The sequence below is a fragment of the Bos mutus genome, chromosome 16 (genome assembly GCF_027580195.1).
Source record: "Bos mutus isolate GX-2022 chromosome 16, NWIPB_WYAK_1.1, whole genome shotgun sequence".
Classification (NCBI taxonomy): Eukaryota; Metazoa; Chordata; class Mammalia; order Artiodactyla; family Bovidae; genus Bos; species Bos mutus.
In genome coordinates this window covers 51070628-51089645 of record NC_091632.1, presented here as the reverse complement: position 1 = coordinate 51089645, position 19018 = coordinate 51070628, and the positions used below count along the sequence as shown (strand labels likewise).

At 38.9% G+C, this 19018-nt stretch overlaps 1 protein-coding gene and 1 pseudogene across 1 annotated transcript in view; one reads left to right on the top strand and one right to left on the bottom strand.

Annotated features, from left to right (window-relative positions):
- The window catches only part of WDR64 (WD repeat domain 64), a 120109-nt gene that overhangs the window by 8036 nt on the left and 93055 nt on the right, over positions 1-19018 (bottom strand). Inside the window, exons 22-25 of the mRNA XM_070384485.1 lie at positions 13615-13673; positions 10271-10380; positions 5868-6056; positions 3093-3198 (exon numbers count right to left, since the gene is read on the bottom strand). Coding sequence (XP_070240586.1) covers positions 3093-3198; positions 5868-6056; positions 10271-10380; positions 13615-13673 — 464 coding nt within the window. The remainder of the gene's footprint in view (positions 1-3092; positions 3199-5867; positions 6057-10270; positions 10381-13614; positions 13674-19018) is intronic.
- Positions 13835-14568, top strand: LOC102266099 (protein-L-isoaspartate(D-aspartate) O-methyltransferase pseudogene; annotated as a pseudogene).

Below are 19018 nucleotides of genomic sequence, written 5' to 3'. Positions count from 1 at the left end.
TTATTAGTTAAGATAAAATAACACCTAAGATTAAACTGAAGTCTGTTTCATTCCACAGCCAGTCTCTTTCTTGCCTGTCACCCAGTCTTCTGGGCGAAGCTATCCGAGTTCCCTTTGGACAGAAAATGAGGGTTTATAAAATGGTTTCATTTGGAAAGTGTTAAATACTTATCAAACATGAAGTTGATGCTGTGAAAAATGACATATTCCATTTTACAAATTGGAACAATGCCATCAACTCGAGGTTGTCACTGTCCCGTGCCCAGTCCTTTTCATCTTCTCTCGAACGTAATGACCATCTGAATGTTGTGTTCTTAACTCTCTTGCTTTTGTTTATATAATTTTACCTTTTATATAACTTTTTGCCAAAACAGTATTTTGTTTACTTTTGCCTTTCCTCTATTTTTATCAAAATGAAATGACTATGTATATATTCCTATGCACAACTTGTCTTATTCAGTAGTATGTTTCAAACATCCATCCGTGTAGGGAAGTGTTATTTGAGTTCATTTATTTTTACTGCTCCATAGTACTTTAATTTATAAATAGGCCATAATTTAGTTACCAGTTAAACTATTGATGAGCATTTAGGCTGCTTTCAGATTTTTGCTGTGACAAATAGTACTGCTATGAGCTGTCTTGTTCCTGCCTCCTAAACACATGTTTAGGAATTTCTGTTGACACTTAGTCAGTTCAGTTCAGTTCAGTCGCTCAGTCATGTCCGACTCTTTGCGACCCCATGAATCACAGCACGCCCGACCTCCTTGTCCATCACCAACTCCCAGAGTTCACTCAAACTCACGTCCGTCGAATTGGTGATGCCATCCAACCATCTCATCCTCTGTCGTCCCCTTCTCCTCCTGCCCCCAATCCCTCCCAACATCAGAGTCTTTTCCAATGAGTCAACTCTTCGTATGAGGTGGCCAAAGTACTGGAGTTTCAGCTTTAGCATCATTCCTTCCTAAGAACACCCAGGGCCGATCTCCTTTAGAATGGACTGCTTGGATCTCCTTGCAGTCCAAGGGACTCTCAAGAGTCTTCTCCAACACCACAGTTCAAAAGCATCAATTCTTCAGTGCTCAGCTTTCTTCACAGTCCAACTCTCACATCCATACATGACCACTGGAAAAACCATAGCCTTGACTAGACGGACCTTTGTTGGCAAAGTAACGTCTCTGCTTTTCAATATGCTATCTAGGTTGGTCATAACTTTTCTTCCAAGGAGTAAGAGTCTTTTAATTTCATGGCTGCAGTCACCATCTGCAGTGATTTTGGAGCCCAAAAAAATAAAGTCTGATACTGTTTCCACTGTTTCCCCATCTATTTCCCATGAAGTGATTTAGGAATTTCTGTTGATACTTGGTAGAGTATGCCTATTTTCAATTTACTAGATAATGCCTGTCACATAATTTTCCAAAGTGATTCTAGCAATTTACACTATTTCCACCAGCAGATTAGTGTTCTGATTGTTCTAAATGCACACCGATTGTCAGACTTTTTGATATTTGCCAATCTGGTGGGTATAAAATGCTATCTTATAATATTATTGATGTGTGCTTCCATGATTACTAATGAGGCTGAGCATCTTTTCAGTTACTTATTGTTTGTTTTTTCTTTTGTGAGGTATCCAAGTATTTCACCCTTTTTTAAACTGGACCATCTTTTCTGATTATTGATTTTTTCCTATACTGGATACTAATACTTTGTCAGTGGCAAAGTGGGATGGACTTTGACAGAGAGAGATGATGGTTATGGCAGAGGTAGCCCAGGTGGACTGTACGAACAGGAGACTGAGAGAAATGTTCAGGAAAAAACAATTAGCCTGATTTATAGAGAATCAGATTGGAGAAGGAAATGGCAACCCACTCCAGTGTTCTTGCCTGGAGAATCCCAGGGACAGGGAGCCTGGTGGGCTGCCGTCTATGGGGTCGCACAGAGTTGGACACGACTGAAGTGACTTAGCAGCAGCAGCATAGAGGGTCAGACAACTATAGGTTAGAAATGGGAGATAAGTTTTAATCAGAGGTAAATTTGGTTTGTATTGTGGAAGATCTTGAAGAAATCCATTTTTATTAATCCATTTTAATTATTTCCAGTTGGTGGTGGTGATGATGTTCAGTCACTAATCTGTGTCCCACACTTTGTGACCACGTGGACTGCAGCACGCCAGGCTACCCTGTCCTTCACCATCTCCCAGAGTTTGCTCAAATTCATGTCCATCAAGTTGGTGATGCTATCTAACCAGCTCATCTTTTGACACTGGTGATGTTATCTAACTAGCTCATCTTCTGACACCCTCTTCTCCTTTTGCCTTCAGTCTTACCCAGCATCAGGTCTTTTCCAATGAGTTGACTCTGCATCAGGTGGCTTTAGCATCAGTCCTTCCAATGAATATTCAGGGTTGATTTCCTTTAGTATTAACTGGTTTGATCTCCTTGCAGCCCAAGGACTCTCAAGAGTCTTCTCCAGCACCACATCTTGAAAGCATTTAGACCTTAGCCTAAAGGCTCAGAGGCTATATTCATTTTTTAGAAGTTTTAGAAATTGAAATAGAATAAATTGCAATGTACATTTCTCTCCTATTCTGCGCAAAGAGAAGTTTTTCTATCTGTGATAGGCAGAATAATGGCAACCAATGATATTCACACACTATTCCTCCCACCCCAAATCTGTGAATATATTGCTTCATTTGGCAAAAGGGACCTTGCAGATGTGGCTAACATTAAGCAACTTGAGATGGATCATCCACGTGGGCCCAATCTAGCCACAGGAATTTTTAAAAGCATTTCCAACTGTTCAGAGAGACGAGATCACAGAAGAATAGGATTTTCTGGCTTTGAAGGTGAAGGAAGAGAACCACAAACGGGAATATGAGATTCTGCCTAGGGGCTCCGGAAGGAGGCACAACTCTGGCGACACCAGTGAGACGCAAGTCAGACTTCTACAGAACTGTGAAATAACTAACTTGTATGGTTTAAACCACCAAGTTTCTATTGACATGTAACAGCAGCAATAGGAAACGAATACACTGGACATATTAAATTCAGAAAAACAAAAGCAAAGTGATATTTTTTGTTGTTTTTTAAAGCTACCTTAGGAGAAGAAAGAGACTTGAAAAACTTAAAATCATGTTCCACTTCAAAGGCCTTAGGAGGTGTACGTTTGAAGAGCAAAGACATCGAGCTCATTTTTTGCCATCTGCATATAAAGATACACACACATATTAAAAACATGGTTAAGGACATACCTATGCCTACTCAACAAGTATCCATCATGCCCTTTGTCTGGGCCTCCAAATTCTCTGGCTCCCATGGCACCAGTCCTAATGATGTGACCTTTGCACTTAACTCTTATTTCACTTCCCAGAGTTCCCTCCAAAGAAATCACCAAGATTTCTACTAAATCCCAAGATTTCTACTAAATCTCAACATTCCATGAAGTTAACTTCATTAATAGCCATTGGGGGGAAAAAAAACAAAAACAGAAATCTCTGGTATAAAACTAATGTTTGATTTTTTTTCATATGACTCAGGTCAAATTTCCATTATATTTAAAACTTACTTATGTGTATATTTTAAAAGTCATAACTAAGTATTAAAAATGTAAACATATGTCTTCTAAATGTAAACATATATCCTACTTTAACGTATCCCAAATATATCATACTGTTTCATACTTTGTATCTATCATTTATATCTGTCGCCTCTGCTTCAAAGTTCTCCATTAATCATTATTTGTTCCACAGTATATTTTGAGTGCCTACTATGTGCTAAGCACTGAACTAAGAATTGGATATATAAAGATACATAAAACATGCTCCTAGTCTTCAAGGAACTCAAGAGAATAGTAAATAAGATGCATATTAACAAATCAGAATATAGTGTTTTAAGTACTAAGATACATGGATTCTCAAGACTCAGCAATTACCCAAGGAGACTTATCAACTTTGCCTGGTGAACTTTGCCACATCCTGATGAATCTTGGCTCTACAGTCACACTTTTACATTTTAGCCAGATGTCTTCCCCAGTGCTCCTTACTGCCCAGCTAAGACAAGCCTTGAACCCTTCAGTGTGGTTTGGCAATCATTTGGAACCCTCGTTAATTGTTCCCCAACTGTTTCTGTTTTGAACCAAGTTCTGTGTGGCTTATGAGTCTTAGCTTCAGTTCCTGTTTACAACTGTTCTACCGACTTTTGGACCACATGATGGCCCAGCCTTGACTTACTCAGGATTTCCCTAAAAGACTCTATCTTAGACAGTCCTCTCTGATTCTTTCCCCTTTGGACTCATCTTGTCAGATATTCCAGTTCTGAGTGAGTGAATGAGTGAGTGAAAGTCGCTTAGTCGTGTCCGACTCTTTGCGACCCCATGGATAGTCTAGGAATTCTCCAGGCCAGAATACTGGAGTGGGTAGCCGTTCCCTTCTCTAGGGGATCTCTCCAACCAGGGGATTGAACCCAGGTCTCCTGCATTGCAGGCAGATTCTTTATCAGCTGAGCTATCAGAGAAGGCCAAGAATACTGGAGTGATCTGCTGGATATTACCAGTCTAGGTATTCTAGTTCTGTGAGGGCTAGACGTTTAGACATCTACCATTTAGGGCTGGGCTTTGCTGATGTTGAAAGCTCAGATGAGCACTAGTCACTTCCATTATGACAAATATTCAGCCACAGTCAAAACCAGGACTGAACTTTGCAAAAGCATAAAACAACTTTTCACCAGTATTTTATTCTTTACTGGGGACTGTTCTTCATTCCCTATGCCTATAAGCATGCTCAAGTCTCCCTCACAAACAAGCAAACTCATGAAACAAACTCTTCTTCAGTCCTACAGCTATTTGACTTCCTAGCAAAGTAACCTATGCGGTCATCACCTCACATCTCCCATTTATTTCTCAACCATGATGATGCAGTTTTTACCCATCACTCTTTGAAACTTAGAATCATCAGTGACCCTTCAGCTGACAGACATGCAGGATCCACTGTTTGCTTTTCTGTTGTCCGATGTGATTTCACCGCCGCATTCTACAAATATGTCCTCTCACTTTTCTTCCTCTCTCGTCCCTTGATTTCCATTGCACCCTTTGTTTCTGGCTTTCCTTTCAACCTATTGGCTATTCCTTCTTAGTGTTTTTCACTGGTTTCTCTTCCTTGGACTGCTCTTTACAGGCCATTTCTTGATTTCTTCCTCAGTTTTCTGTTTCTGCTCACTCTGTATACAGGACCTGAGTGACTTACCCAGATTGAAAATCCTATTATGCTGATGACACCAAAACCTTTACCCATAGGTCTGACCTCTTTGGGGAGCTCCAGACAGATCTGTCTGCTCATTAAATATCTCCACTTGGAAGTCCCACAAACATCTCAGACTTAAACCTGTCCAAAACCAAATTCACCATCTTTTTCTTCAGACCTCCTCTTCCCCTTATGTATTGTATCATAGTGATTTCTGTAAGGCCCTTATGTTGGGCCTTAAAAGTCTTATTGTGCTTTGGCCCCTATAGACTTTTCTTGCTTTATATTATGCAAGATATTATATCGTCACTACTTGCTCCCTGGACTCCAAGCCTTGAAAGACTATAACATGGTCTTTCACTATTTAGTGTGTATGCTTAGGCAGTTGCCTCCTTGATCTTTGTTCAATTAAATCCTGTCTGCCCTTCTGTGATTATTTTAGAACTCATGTTCTTAGAGGTACTATTATACCAAATTATAGCTTTTGTTTACTTGTTTCTCCCTTTCCCTCAGTTGCAAAATTACTGAAAAGTTCTGGGCTTTTCATCTTTGAGTTCTCCATGTTCAGCACAGTATGACAATATCATATAGTTTAATTTCATCTGCTCACCTAAAGAATCCCAAATGCTCTTACCTTTGCCGGTCAAATACCAGAGGATATTCATATGTTAACTTCTTCTCTGTGAATTTGCTTTCTTCTTTTATTTCTATGGGATATTCAGTAACATCACAAGGCAAAATAAAATCACTTGTCTGTGATAGTTCAAAGGTCCTGCGCTGTCCAAAATATCCACAGTAATGACCATTGAGGGCATGCCAGAGCCTGGGGAAAGGCAAAGGCAGAGAGAAGAAAGTAACTGGAATTCAGTGGAAGTTACTCTGTTTGGGTCATTTATGTAGATTTTTCTTGGCCCAGCAGGGATTTTAAACTCGAGTCCAGAACTCTGCCTATTAAATATGTGGAGCTAATCATAACATAAACATTTTTACCAGTTGGAATTCTAATCTACAACAATTTTGGAAATGTCGTTTTAAATCTATACTTATGATAACCACTTATTAAACCCAGAAGACCAGAAATGGATTTTTCCCAAAATAGTAGTGCTCATTCAACTTAAATTGACTCGTCTGTTGAATTAGGCTGTAGAATGGGCCATATCTCAGCTGTCTAATTTCTGTATCAGCATCAACAGAACTTATGGGAGGAGACATCTACTAACGGTTTCACTCTTACCAAAATCATTTCAACCGCCATCTGTATTTTCTACTATTATGGAAATGCCATACTATTTTTTACAACTGAGTTCTGGAATAAGGTGGCAAAAGAAGTGATTCTTTATACATATGCATTATTTCACTCCAAGAGGTCCTTCTAAATAACCCACATGGTTTAAAGTCATACAGAATGTCATTAGCAAGAGTATGTGTCCTATGTCTTAGGGAAATAAGACACAAATAAAATAATGTCCAACAGATCTTCCATTTATGTCTTGATTTCAAGCTCAAAATAGCAAGTGATGGAAACAATCATAATGTGCCTACCTCAGTGACCCAGGAGGAGAATAATCTAAATGGATTAAGAGTAGATTCTACAAAGTCTAGGTGGTATCCCAGTTCGAAGAGATAGGCACTGAGGAGGAGGTAAAACAGAGGAATCCAGTCAGGGGTCCTCACACCTGACAGTGGCCTGAGAATGTGCCCTTCCTTTCATACTTTAATTCCCCAGTGCTACGTAGATGTTTTTATGGACTTCCCAGAGACTTGACCAAAGTGAAGTTGACAAGCCCTCTCAACGCAGAAGTTAGAGGGGTGAGGGCCTGGCTTCAGGACGACTCTAAATTCATTGTGCTGGAGGCAAGGACTGAAGTAATTTTTGGTCTTGTTTTCTGGTGTTTCCTGCTTCATGTGCAGTGTTCCCAAATGACTAACCCCATCTCTGAGCCTGATTTTCTAGGAGTCAGATATAGATTTGGATCTTTACCCCTCTCTAGCCTCTGTCCCAAAGCTAAGCCTTTATTATGCTTTTTCCTATGATAAAATCAATCTTTTTGACAAACAAGATTTAGAGTGTTAAATGCTTCCCTGGTGGCTCAGTTGGTAAAGAATCTGCCTGCAGTGTGGGAGACCTGAGTTCAAACCCTGGGTTGGGAAGATCCCCTGGAGAAGGGCATGGCAACCTCCTCCAGTATGCTTGCCTGGAGAATTCCATGGAGAGATGAGCCTGAGGGGCTACATACAGTTCATGGGATCGCAAAGAGTCAGAGACAACTGAGTGATTTTCACTTACACTTAGGAAGTGGCAGTGAGTATTAGCAGAAAGACTTATTTGTGAAAAGAACTGTGTTCTGAGATAGCTGTTAATAGAGCTAGGTTTTTTGAACTGAGTATTTAGGGATAGCTTCATTTGAAGGAATTGTAAAAGTAATTTCTCCATGCCATAGATAACTGGTTTGAGCAGGAAAAGCTTATAAATGATAGAGGTGTGCACACATGTAACGTGTGGGGAGTGTGTGTGTGTGTGTATGTGTATTATAATGCCCAATTAACACTTATGATGACAACTAAAAATAAGCTGGAGCAGAGACTCAAGGGACGGAGTCTTGGAAAACACCTATAATAATTAAATGTAATTTTCATGTCAGTTCATTTTTCCTATGAATAAAACAACAGATCTCTTTGACAGAGAAAGCAGCTCTGTTTGCCCTCAAATAACATCTTATCCTAAAGATTCATCTTGAACTCGGTATTTCTGAAAGATTTTCATCTTTCCATATTTCAAATGTTTTCCTTTTTTAGTGCTTCTTTTCTCAATGAATGACACTAATATTCATCTACTTTTATAATGCCTGGAATCATTTGACATCTATCTCTTACCTTCTCTTTCAGTTAAAGTTTATGTTTTCTGGATTTTGCCTCCTAGATTGTTCTCAAATCCAAAATATTTATTCCTAGCACTGTTACCACTCCCTGTGTTCACACCACTGTATTCACCAGTGACATTTAACTGGTCTTTGTGCTCCCAATTTTGCTGCTCCAAAATCCATACCTCACACATTATTATTTTTAAAACATATCTCAAATTAAATGAGTGTTAGTCGTTCAACTCCTCTGCCCATGGAATTCTCCAGGCAAGAATACTGGAGTGGATAGCCATTCCCTTCTCCAGGGGATCTTCCTGATCCAGGGATCCAACCCAGGGCTCTTGCACTGCAGGCAGATTCTTTCCCGTCTGAGCTATATATAAACTCTACTAATTATGTTACTCACTCACTTAATATTTTTTGGTGGCTGTTTATTTCAAGATGAAGATCCAAATCCTGAACAGTGTCTGCTACATGCTGTATGGTCTTGTCCCTGTCTGAATCACCAGGCTCAAGCTCATAGCTGGCTAGGGTCTTCTGAATTTCAGACCACGGTCATTCACACAACATAAAATATTTCTTCCTTTTCATCTTCCTTATGTTTAAACTCTTGAAAACACTTTGAAACCTCTTTATCTCCCTTGATCTTACCTACTTTTATGCCCTTAAAAGGCCAATTCATTATCATGATTCTTAATGTAATGTTTTAAACTTTCATTTTATATTGAAGTATAGTTGATTTAAAAAGTTGTGTTGGTTTCAGTATAAAACAGAGTGATTCCGTTATACATGTACATGTATATATTCTTTTCCAAATTCTTTCCCCAGGTTATTACAGAGTATCGGGCCTAGTTCCTTGTGCTATGTACTAGGTCCTTGTTGGTTATCTATTTTGAGTAGAGCAGTATGTACATGTCAATGGCAAATTCCCAATTTATCCCATCTCCCTGGTAACCAAAAATTCAACCTCTAAGATGTGAGTCTGTTTCTGTTTTGTGAATAAGCTCATTTGTATCGTTTTTTTTTTTAAGATTCTGCATTTAAGTGATATCATATGGTATTTGTCTTTCTGTGTGCCACTTGACTTAGTATGGCCATCTTTAGGTCCATCCATACTGCTGCAAAAGGCACTATTTCCTTCTCTCTAATGGCTGAGTAGTAGTCTGTTGTAAATGTGTACTACATCTTCTTTATTTGTCAGTGGACGTTTAGGTTGCTTCCATGTCCTGGCTATTGTGAATAGTGCTGCAGTGAACACTGGCTTGCATGTATCTTTTTGAAATATGGTTTGAATTATATGTAGCAATTTGTCTCAAGAATGGTCATGAAATTTCCTTTCTCTTTATGTGTGTGTATATATATATGTGTGTGTATGTATTTTTAGCGTTTTATGTATGTATACTTAGCATCACTAGGCAATTAAAAACAAGTAGGTTTGGTAGACCATGGCCACTATAGTTATTAATTCCAAAGTAGTAGATCTCTAAAGTCCTCATTAGAAGGGAAAAAAAATTTTTATTACTATGTATGGTGACAAGTGTTGACTTATTAAGGTGATCCTTTTACAATATATACATATATTGAGTCATTGTGTTATAATCTGAAACTAATATTTATTATTTAAAACTTCAGTTTTTAAAAAAGCTGATCCTAAGGGGAGGCTTTCGTCCTAGTAAACCATCTCTGTTTGCTCCAATTGTAGCACTGTGCTCACCCCTCTGAAGTAAGAGGAGCAACCAAGGAAGAAAAGAACCACAAAAACAAGTAGACTTTTAATGTCAATTACATTTTCATTGAAACAATTACTTCACTTTCACTTTTCTCAGCATTAGTTGTTCTTTCCTCTATTTTGTAATGACTTCTCATCCTGTGTATCCTGTAGTCTTCCCTGGGCTTGGGTCTATCTCTCTGAGCTACCCATATTGCTTAATGATTTGAAATAAGTCTACAAGAACACTTGTATTGAAAGTATACCTTTTAGTGTCGATGAGCATGGCATCTCATTTTCTTGAGTGTGGAAAATTACAAATTAGTGACTACCTTCTCAAAGCCCTTTGGTGCCACCTTTTATTTGTTTTAATCAGCTAATCAAGATTCCACTTATGGTATATGCTCAAAGTTTAACTTAAAATCCTTGACCTCATACAACCTGAATTCGCAATATGAAGGTCCATACCTTACTGAGCCATCGATGGAGGCAGTAAGTACCACTTGTTTCTCTTCTACATAGATTATTTGAACAATTTCTAATGAATGAGCACGCCAGGCAAGAAGCTGCTTGAATTTCTAGAGAGTAACAATAAAGCATATCTCTTTTAATAAGTACATACCAATCCAAATACAATCTTGAACAAAAACATTAATCATTAAAGAGCTAAGCTAATGAATGAATGGTGTAGACATCTGTACAAGACAGTGAAATCCCCACTCCAGTTATCTCTTCTATTGCTTGTTGAAGTACCAAAAATTCTATTTTTAGATATTTGTTAATCTATGCATATCCCTGGGACAGGAAATATCTTATACCTTTAGCAGCTTATCATTTAACTGAGGATTAGCAATTCATTTAGTTGAAAACTAGTAGAAGACTAGATGAAAGAAAATCTTTAGGAGAAGGGTTGTGGGGGGACTATATAATATAGTAATATTGTATATAATATATCAGAAGCAAGAGAAAGCAGAGTTAAAAGAAGACGACCAAAGGGGAGATTGGCAAGAAGACTTTTCCTATTTCCAAGTTTTATCCAGAGATTCCTGGCTAATTGTTTTTTTGTTTGTTTTGGAGGGGGGGTGTTGGTGGTGATTGAGGGATATATATGTTACTTACATACCACAAAGAATTAACAAAAGGATTGGACCCAGCTCATTCTCTTGCAAAGACATCTTGACACTTCAGGATGTGACTTATCCTCAAGTTTAGAGCCTCTAAATTGGCTCCAGCCAATTTTAAAGCATGTGGACTAGAGTTGTCAATTGGGAGACTTATTCTGTAGTTATATCCCCATAAAACATGTTCCTTCTCTGTTACTGATGAATCCAGACTAAGTCCTTACTTCTTGCTGGTTATCTATGTGGGAGATAGAATTCTGGCAGCTCGGAGTTCTATGAGACCCAAATTCATTTAGACTTTAACATGGTAAGTTAGGCACAATTCTTCCAATATTTCTTGACCTTCTGATTCAGTTCCCTACTCTTAGAGAACCAGGGTAAAATCTACCCCCTTCTACTTATTTTCTCAAAGCTTTTCAAGAACATTGGTTGCCTGAAGGTTCTTTCTCTGCCACAGGACGGAATTCTCTTAAGGCAAGGATTTCATTAATATGGACCATATCTATAGTAAGAAATACAGTTTACTTCATGACCCAGTAAACACATGTGGTACCTGCACATGCATCTGAAACAAGTTTCAGTATCCTTCACAAAGGATACTTAATCTATATTGTGTATAATGCACAATTGATACTATCTGTTGTTCTATTCAATTGTATTGGGTTGGCCAAAAGGTTTGTTTGGCTTTTTCCGTAAAATGATATGGAAAAACCCAAACACACTTTTTGGCCAACACAATATTTCATTCCACTCCATTCTCTTCTATTCTCACAAAAGTACTGCTTGCCACTTATTAAACTGATTTTTATGACTCCCCCTAGTGTATTACAACGAGTAATTAGAAAAAAACATGGAATAAAACTTTTTTCTGTAAGCATGTGAATATATATTATTTGTCTTTATGTAGATAGATTTTGACTAGTGTATCTCTTAGACTATTGGTATTCCATGGATCATCTTTTAAACAGTATTGCCTCAAGAGAACCAGATTAACCTCTGATTTATAGACTGACTTATTAAGTTTTCACTGTAGTTGTAATCCATAACTGAATCTTGTTTAATGCATGGTACATATTAGTGTATGTAATAATGAGGCGTTTTATGACCAGAGTCCATTGTGCATTTATAAATAGGCAGCCAGATACAAACTGGAAAATCACATTGTTCAAATAAAGAGAAGGTTGAAATGAGGTTGGATAGGGAAGAATTTAGATATGTTATTAAAATAGATCCTCTTCTTTTCAATTAGTGAAAATGCTTTTAAAAATCAATCCCACTATTATTCTAATTCAGTATCAACACATAACTTTGTTTTAAATATTTTCTCTGAATTTTGAAAGGTCTCAGTTGCCAGTTTGTAGGAAGTCCATTTGTGAAAATGTAGGTTTTGAATTGTATTTTTTATCTGCTAAAATTAATATGAGAATATTGATAATTATCACAGATAAGAGAAAACAATTAGATAACCTTCTTCTCACACATGATTCAAGCATATGATTGTTGTTGTTCCTATCACAGCATGCCATATAGTTGATACAGTAAGTTGAAACTTAGTGCTTTCCATTTGCTGGTGGTATGTATTACATGTGGAAAGAGCATTGGATTAGAGGACAGGAACCCCGATTCTGGCTCTGTCTTCATCATTAACTATGATGTGATCCCAGGCAAGCTGCTTTCTGATTTCCCTTCTGCAAATTGAAGATAGTCATACTGAAGCTAAGTATCTGAACTTTATAAAAGCTATAATGGGTTCTTGGAAACAAAAACTCTGTAGATCAAATGAGATAATGTTTGAAACAATAAGCATTCTAAAACACTCTGCAAAGAATCCCATCCTAATCTATGTATCTATGCATTAATATCAATACCTATAATCCAGAAACAAAACATTTCTGTTTAAGCTACTATTTGGCTTTTGGATTAGAAGTATTAACTTACAGGGAAATAAGCCTATGATAAAATAGTGCTTCCTTGCTGTAGTCTTTAATTAGTTTTGAATTTTTATAATATATGTAGATATATTGGCATATCCACACACGCACACAAGAAGTGCATTTTTTGTTTGTTTGTTTTAGCCATGCTGCAAGGCATCTGGTATCTTAGTTCTCCAATCAGGGTTTGAACCCGCTCCCCTTGCGATGGGAGCATGGAATCTTAACCACTGGACTGCCAGGGAAGTCCCAGGAAGTACATATTTAAATGGTTATCAACTAAGGATGGTGACATTTACATTGCATTAACACTAAAAATAGAATAACATATTTAATCATAAGGATGATTTTAGACTATAGGGGAAGAGTTTCTTGAAAATAATAATGTCTGGGTACCAGGCAGGGCTTCTAGGAAAGGTTATGAAACTTCCTTCTATGAAGTTGTATAAGATAAAGGCAATGACTGGAGGACTGCATGATGTATGATGCTCTTAAGCTCTGGGCAGACTCTAACAAATAAGTCAAAACATGAAGCAGATGCAGAATGACCAGCGGCTTGTTTGCTCACTCAACTCATTCATCGCCTATTTTCTCCAGTAGACCACTGTTACTTGTCGTATAGCTTAAGTTTCAGTAGTATCACATATGACTTGAGAGTAGGTAGTCTTGTCCTGTATTTCTAGCTTTTGTGGTATTTGGCACAGAGAAATGCTCAGTAAATGTCTTGATTCATTAATTAAACTAAAACTGAAGTTCTTACCTTTTCATCATGAGGTGATTCCAAGAAGGAACTGATATTGCAAAGGATAACGTGTCCTTCTGCATGAAATTTAAACATTGGAATTTTTAATTAGATATTCTCTTGTCTAAGTAATTATTAATACTACTCAGACTTGTTTTGATCAAGTTGTTTTGATTTAAGCATTTAAAATGGTAAGTAAAATAGTATCTGAGAGGTGTAGTGCCGCTGTAGCAGCTACAGCAGGGACTCGAGCAGGGTGGTGACCATGCGGGGGGTGGTCTCACTCTTGGAGACACCCCAGGGCACCATTGCTGCACTGGTTCTGTACCTGTTCCAAGTGTTCTTAGCGATGGCCTAGAAATCTGGTGATGCCAGCCCCTCAGAGCTAATCCACAACCTCCACAAAAATGGAATCCTCAAGGTAAAGTGTTTGAAGTAATGTTGGCCTCAGACTGCTCCCACTATGCAAAATAAAACCTTTATATGGATTCTTCACAATCTATGGGGTTCCAAGCAACAATTAGTACTCCACATATGCATGCATATGTACTAGAACTTCTGTCTGATCAGCTGCATGAAGGAGCTAAAGCTGTAGGAGCTGGAAGTGAGACCCTTAAACTGCATGTTTTGCATGTATGGTTGGGTTGACTGGAAAAATCATAGGAATTGATGACATTAAAGAGCTACTAAACTATTCAGTAAATAATGTCGGAAAGGATGATCCAGTGCTTTTGTTTCCAGGGAGACTGCAGCTGCTTGTGGGGGGTGGAAGATGGAGTATGCTGAAGAAGCCCCTTATGGTGCTATTCAGGAAGGAGCCACAGACCCAGCTGTGTCCCCAGGCACTAATAGACCAGTTAAAGCCTGCCAGAAGATTGATATTACAAGTGGTCTGCAAGTGAAAACCAGATATTGGAGTAATGTGGCAAGCTACGTGTTGGCAGTGTCGAAATGAAATCTCACAATGTGTGATGCGGACAGAAAGGTGATTCAGTTATATACGTATATCCTTTTTCAGATTATTTGCCATTATAGTTTGCTGCAAGATGTTGAATAATATTTCCCTGTGCTATACAGTTGTTCAGTCACTCAGTTGTGTCTGACTCTTTGCAGCCTCATGGACTGCAGCACACCAGGCTTCCCTGTCCTTCACAATCTCCCGGAGTCTGCAAGAACTTACGTTCATTGAATCAGTAATGCCATCCAGCCATCTCATCCTCTGTCATCCCCTTCTCTTCTGCCTTCAATCTTTCACAGCATCAGAGTCTTTTCCAATGAGTTGGGTCTTCACATCAGGTGGCCAAAGTATTGGAGTTTCAGCTTCAGCAACACTCCTTCCAGTGCATTTTCAGGATTGATTTCCTTTAGGATTAACTGGTTTTCTTTCTCCTTGCAGTCCATGGGACTCTCTCAAGAGTCTTCTCCAACACCACAGTTCAAAGCATCAGTTCTTCAGTGCTCAGCCTTCTTTATGGTTCAGTCGCACATCCATACTCAACTACTCAAAAAACCATAGCTTTGACTGTATGGACCTTTGTCGGTAAAGTGATATCTTTGCTTTTGAATATATTGTCTAGGTTTGTCATAGCTTTTCTTCCAAAGAGCAAGCACCTTTTGTTTTCATGGCTGCAGTCAGCATCACAGTGATTTTGGAGCTCAAGGAAATAAAGTCTGTCACTGTCTCCATTACTGTATACTGTGTTCTACGGTAGGACCTTGCCTGTCTGTTTTATATATAGTAGTCTGTATCTGATGATCTCAAGCCCTCAGTTCAGTTCAGTTCAGTCGCTCAGTCGTGTCCGACTCTTTGCGACCCCGTGAATTGCAGCACGCCAGGCCTCCCTGTCCATCACCAACTCCCGGAGTTCACTCAGACTCATGTCCATCGAGTCAGTGATGCCATCCAGCCATCTCATCCTCTGTTATCCCCTTCTCCTCCTTCCCCCAATCCCTCCCAGCATCAGAGTCTTTTCCAATATTGACCCTAATTTATCCCTCCTCCCCCACTTTCCTGTTTGGTAACCATAAGTTTGTTTTCTGTCTCTGTGAGTCTGTTTCTATTTTGTAAATAAGTTCATTTAAATAAAGATAGCTTTAAATAAATGTTGTAAATCTACTGGTAATACTGAATGCAAACATAAATAATTATTTTCTACAATCTCCAGAAGACTCAGGTAATTGTTAATACAAAATAATACATTGAGACTTTTGTAAGGTAACTTTGAAATGAAAAATTAGTTTTTAAAAGAGGAGACATAAATTTTAAATATTAGTATAATAGCAATATCTGGATGCAGATCTCAAGATTACATTAGAAAATAAGGGTTGGCTGTGATAAGAAGAAGGGTAGGCTAAGCTTGAGAGAAGAAAAGAAAGCTTAGGCTTAATTCAAAAGAAGAGAGGAAATAGGAAGGAAGCATTAAAAAAATAGTGTTACATGAAAAAATTAAGACCAACTATATTGGTTATGGACTTCCCTGGTGGCTCAGATGGTAAAGTGTCTGTCTACAATGCGGGAGACCCGGGTTCGAGCCCTGGGTTGGGAAGATCCCCTGGAGAAGGAAATGGCAATCCACTCCAGTCCTGGAAAATCCCATGGACAGAGGAGCCTGGTAGGCTACAGTCTATGGGGTCGCAAAGAGTTGGACACGACTGAGCGACTTCACTTTCACTTTCATATTGGTTATAACAATAAAAGTCCCCTATAAAGAACAAATAATCCCTTTCTTCTCGTGCATGACTCCCTTTAGAATGAAGGTCAATGCAACATAACCCTTTTAAGATTATAAATAAAATCTTTACATTATTCCCAATATGCAAATAAGGGGATGGGAGTCCTATACAGAAATCCTACAGGACTGGGGAAGCAGACTATTGGAGGGCACAGCAAAACCTTATGCTCACCAGGACCTCGGAGAAAGGAGCAGTGACCCCACAAGAGACTGAGCCAGTCTTGCCTGTGAGTGTCCAGGAGTCTCTGGTGGAGCATGGGTCAACAGTGGCCTGCTGCGGGGTCAGGGGCACTAACTAAACAGTTCATGGAGCCATGGCGTGCTGACATAAGTCCCTTTGCAGGAGGTCACCATTATTCCATTAGCCAAAACTACAAGGAGGGAACACAGCCCCACCCATCAGCAGAAAATTGCATTTAAGGTTTACTGACTATGGCCTGCCCACCAGAATAAGACCCAGATTTCCCCACAGCCATTCCTTCCTACCATGAAGCTTCAACAAGCCTCTAATCCTCATCCATCAGAGGGAGAGAGAGTGAAAACCACAATCACAGGAAGTGAACCAAACTGATCACATAGATCACAGCCTTGTCTAAATCAAAGGAATTATAAGCCATGCCATGTAGGGCTACCCAAGGTGGATGGGTCATGGTGGAGAGTTCTGACAAAACATGGTCTACTGGGGAAGGGAATGGTAAACCACTTCAGCATTCTTCCCTTGAGAAGTCCATGAACAGTGTAAAAAGGAAAAAAGATGTGACACTGAAAGATGAACTTCCCAGGTTGGTAGGTGCCCAATATGCTACTGGAGATCAATGGAAAAATAGGTCCAGAATGAATGAAGAGGCTGTACCAAAGCAGAAAGAACACCCAGATGTGCATGTCTCTTGTTGTGAAAGTAAAGTCTGATGCTGTAAAGAACAATATTGCTTAGGAACCTGGAATGTTAGGTCGATGAATCAAGGCAAATTGGAAGTGGTCAAACAGAAGATGGCAAGAGTGAACATTGACATTTTAGGAATCAGTGAACTAAAATGGACTGGAATGGACAAATGTAATTCAGCTTACCATTATATCTACTACTGTGGGCAAGAATCCCTTAGAAGAAATGGAGTAGCCATCATAGTCAGCAGAAGAGTCTGAAGTGCAGTACTTAGATGCAATCTCAAAAATGACACAATGATCTCTGTTCATGTCCTTGATTACTATCACAGTAATCGAGGTCTATACCCCAAACAATAATGCTGAAGAAGCTGAAGTTGAAGACCTACAAGAAGACCTTCTATGAAGACCTACAGGACCTTCTAGAACTAACACCAAAAAAGATATCCTTTTCATTATAGGAGACTGGAATGCAAAAGTAGGAAATCAAGACATACCTGGAGGAGCAGGCAAGTTTGGCTTTGGATTACTAAGTGAAGCAGGGCAAAGGCTAACAGAGTTTTACCAAGAGAACACACTGGTCATAGAAAACACCCTCTTCCAACAACACAAAAGATGACTCTACACATGGACATCACCAGATGGTCAATACCGAAATCAGATTGAGTATATTCTTTGCAGCTGAAGATGGAGTCACTATACAGTCAATGAAAACAAGACTGGGAGCTGACTGTGACTCATATCATGAACTCCTTATTGTCACATTTAGACTTAAATTGAAGAAAAGTAGAGAAAACCACTGTGCCACTCAGGTATGACTTAAATCCCTTATACAGTGGAGGTGACAAATAGATTCAAGGGATTAGATCTGATAGACAGAGTGCCTGAAGATCTATGGACAGAGGTTCATAGCATGGAATAGGAGGCGGTGATCAAAACCATCCCCAAGAAGAAGAAATGTGAAAAGGCCAAATAGTTGTCTGAGGAGGCCTTACAAATATGTGAGAAGAGAAGAGAAGCAAAAGACAAAGGAGAAAAGGAAAGATATGCCCATCTGAATGCAGCATTCCAATGAATAGCAAGAAGAGATAAGAAAGCCTTCCTAAGTGAACAATGCAAAGAAATAGAGGAAAACAGTAGAGTTGGAAAGAGAATTAGAGACACCAAGGGAACATTTCATGCAAAGATGGCACAATAAAGTACAGAATGATATGGACCTAACAGAAACAGCAGATATTAAGAAGAGGTGGCAAGAATATACAGAAGAACTATACAAAAAAAAAAAAAATCTAATGATCCAGATAACCACAATGGTGTGACCACTTACCTAGAGCCAGACATCCTGGAGTACAAAGTCAAGTGGGATTTAGGAAGAATCAGTACAAGCAAGCTAGTGAAGATGATGGAATTCCAGCTGAGCTATTTCAAATCTGAAAAGATGATGCTATGAAAGTGCTGCACTCAATATGCCAGCAAATTTGGAAAACTCAGCAGTGGCCACAGGACTGGAAAAGGTCAGTTTTCATTCCAGTCCTAAAGAAGTGCAATGCCAAGGAATGTTCACACTACTCCACAATTGCATTCATTTCACATGCTAGCAAAGTAATGCTGACTTAGCAGCAGCAGCAGGCTTCAACAGTATGTGAACCAAGAACTCCCAGGTGTTCAAGCTGGATTTAGAAAAGGCACAAGAACCAGAGATAAAATTGCCAACAACTTTTGGAAAAACAAGAGAATCCCAGAAAAACATCTACTTCTGCTTGACTACACTAAAGCCTTTGACTGCATGGATCACAACAAACTGTGGA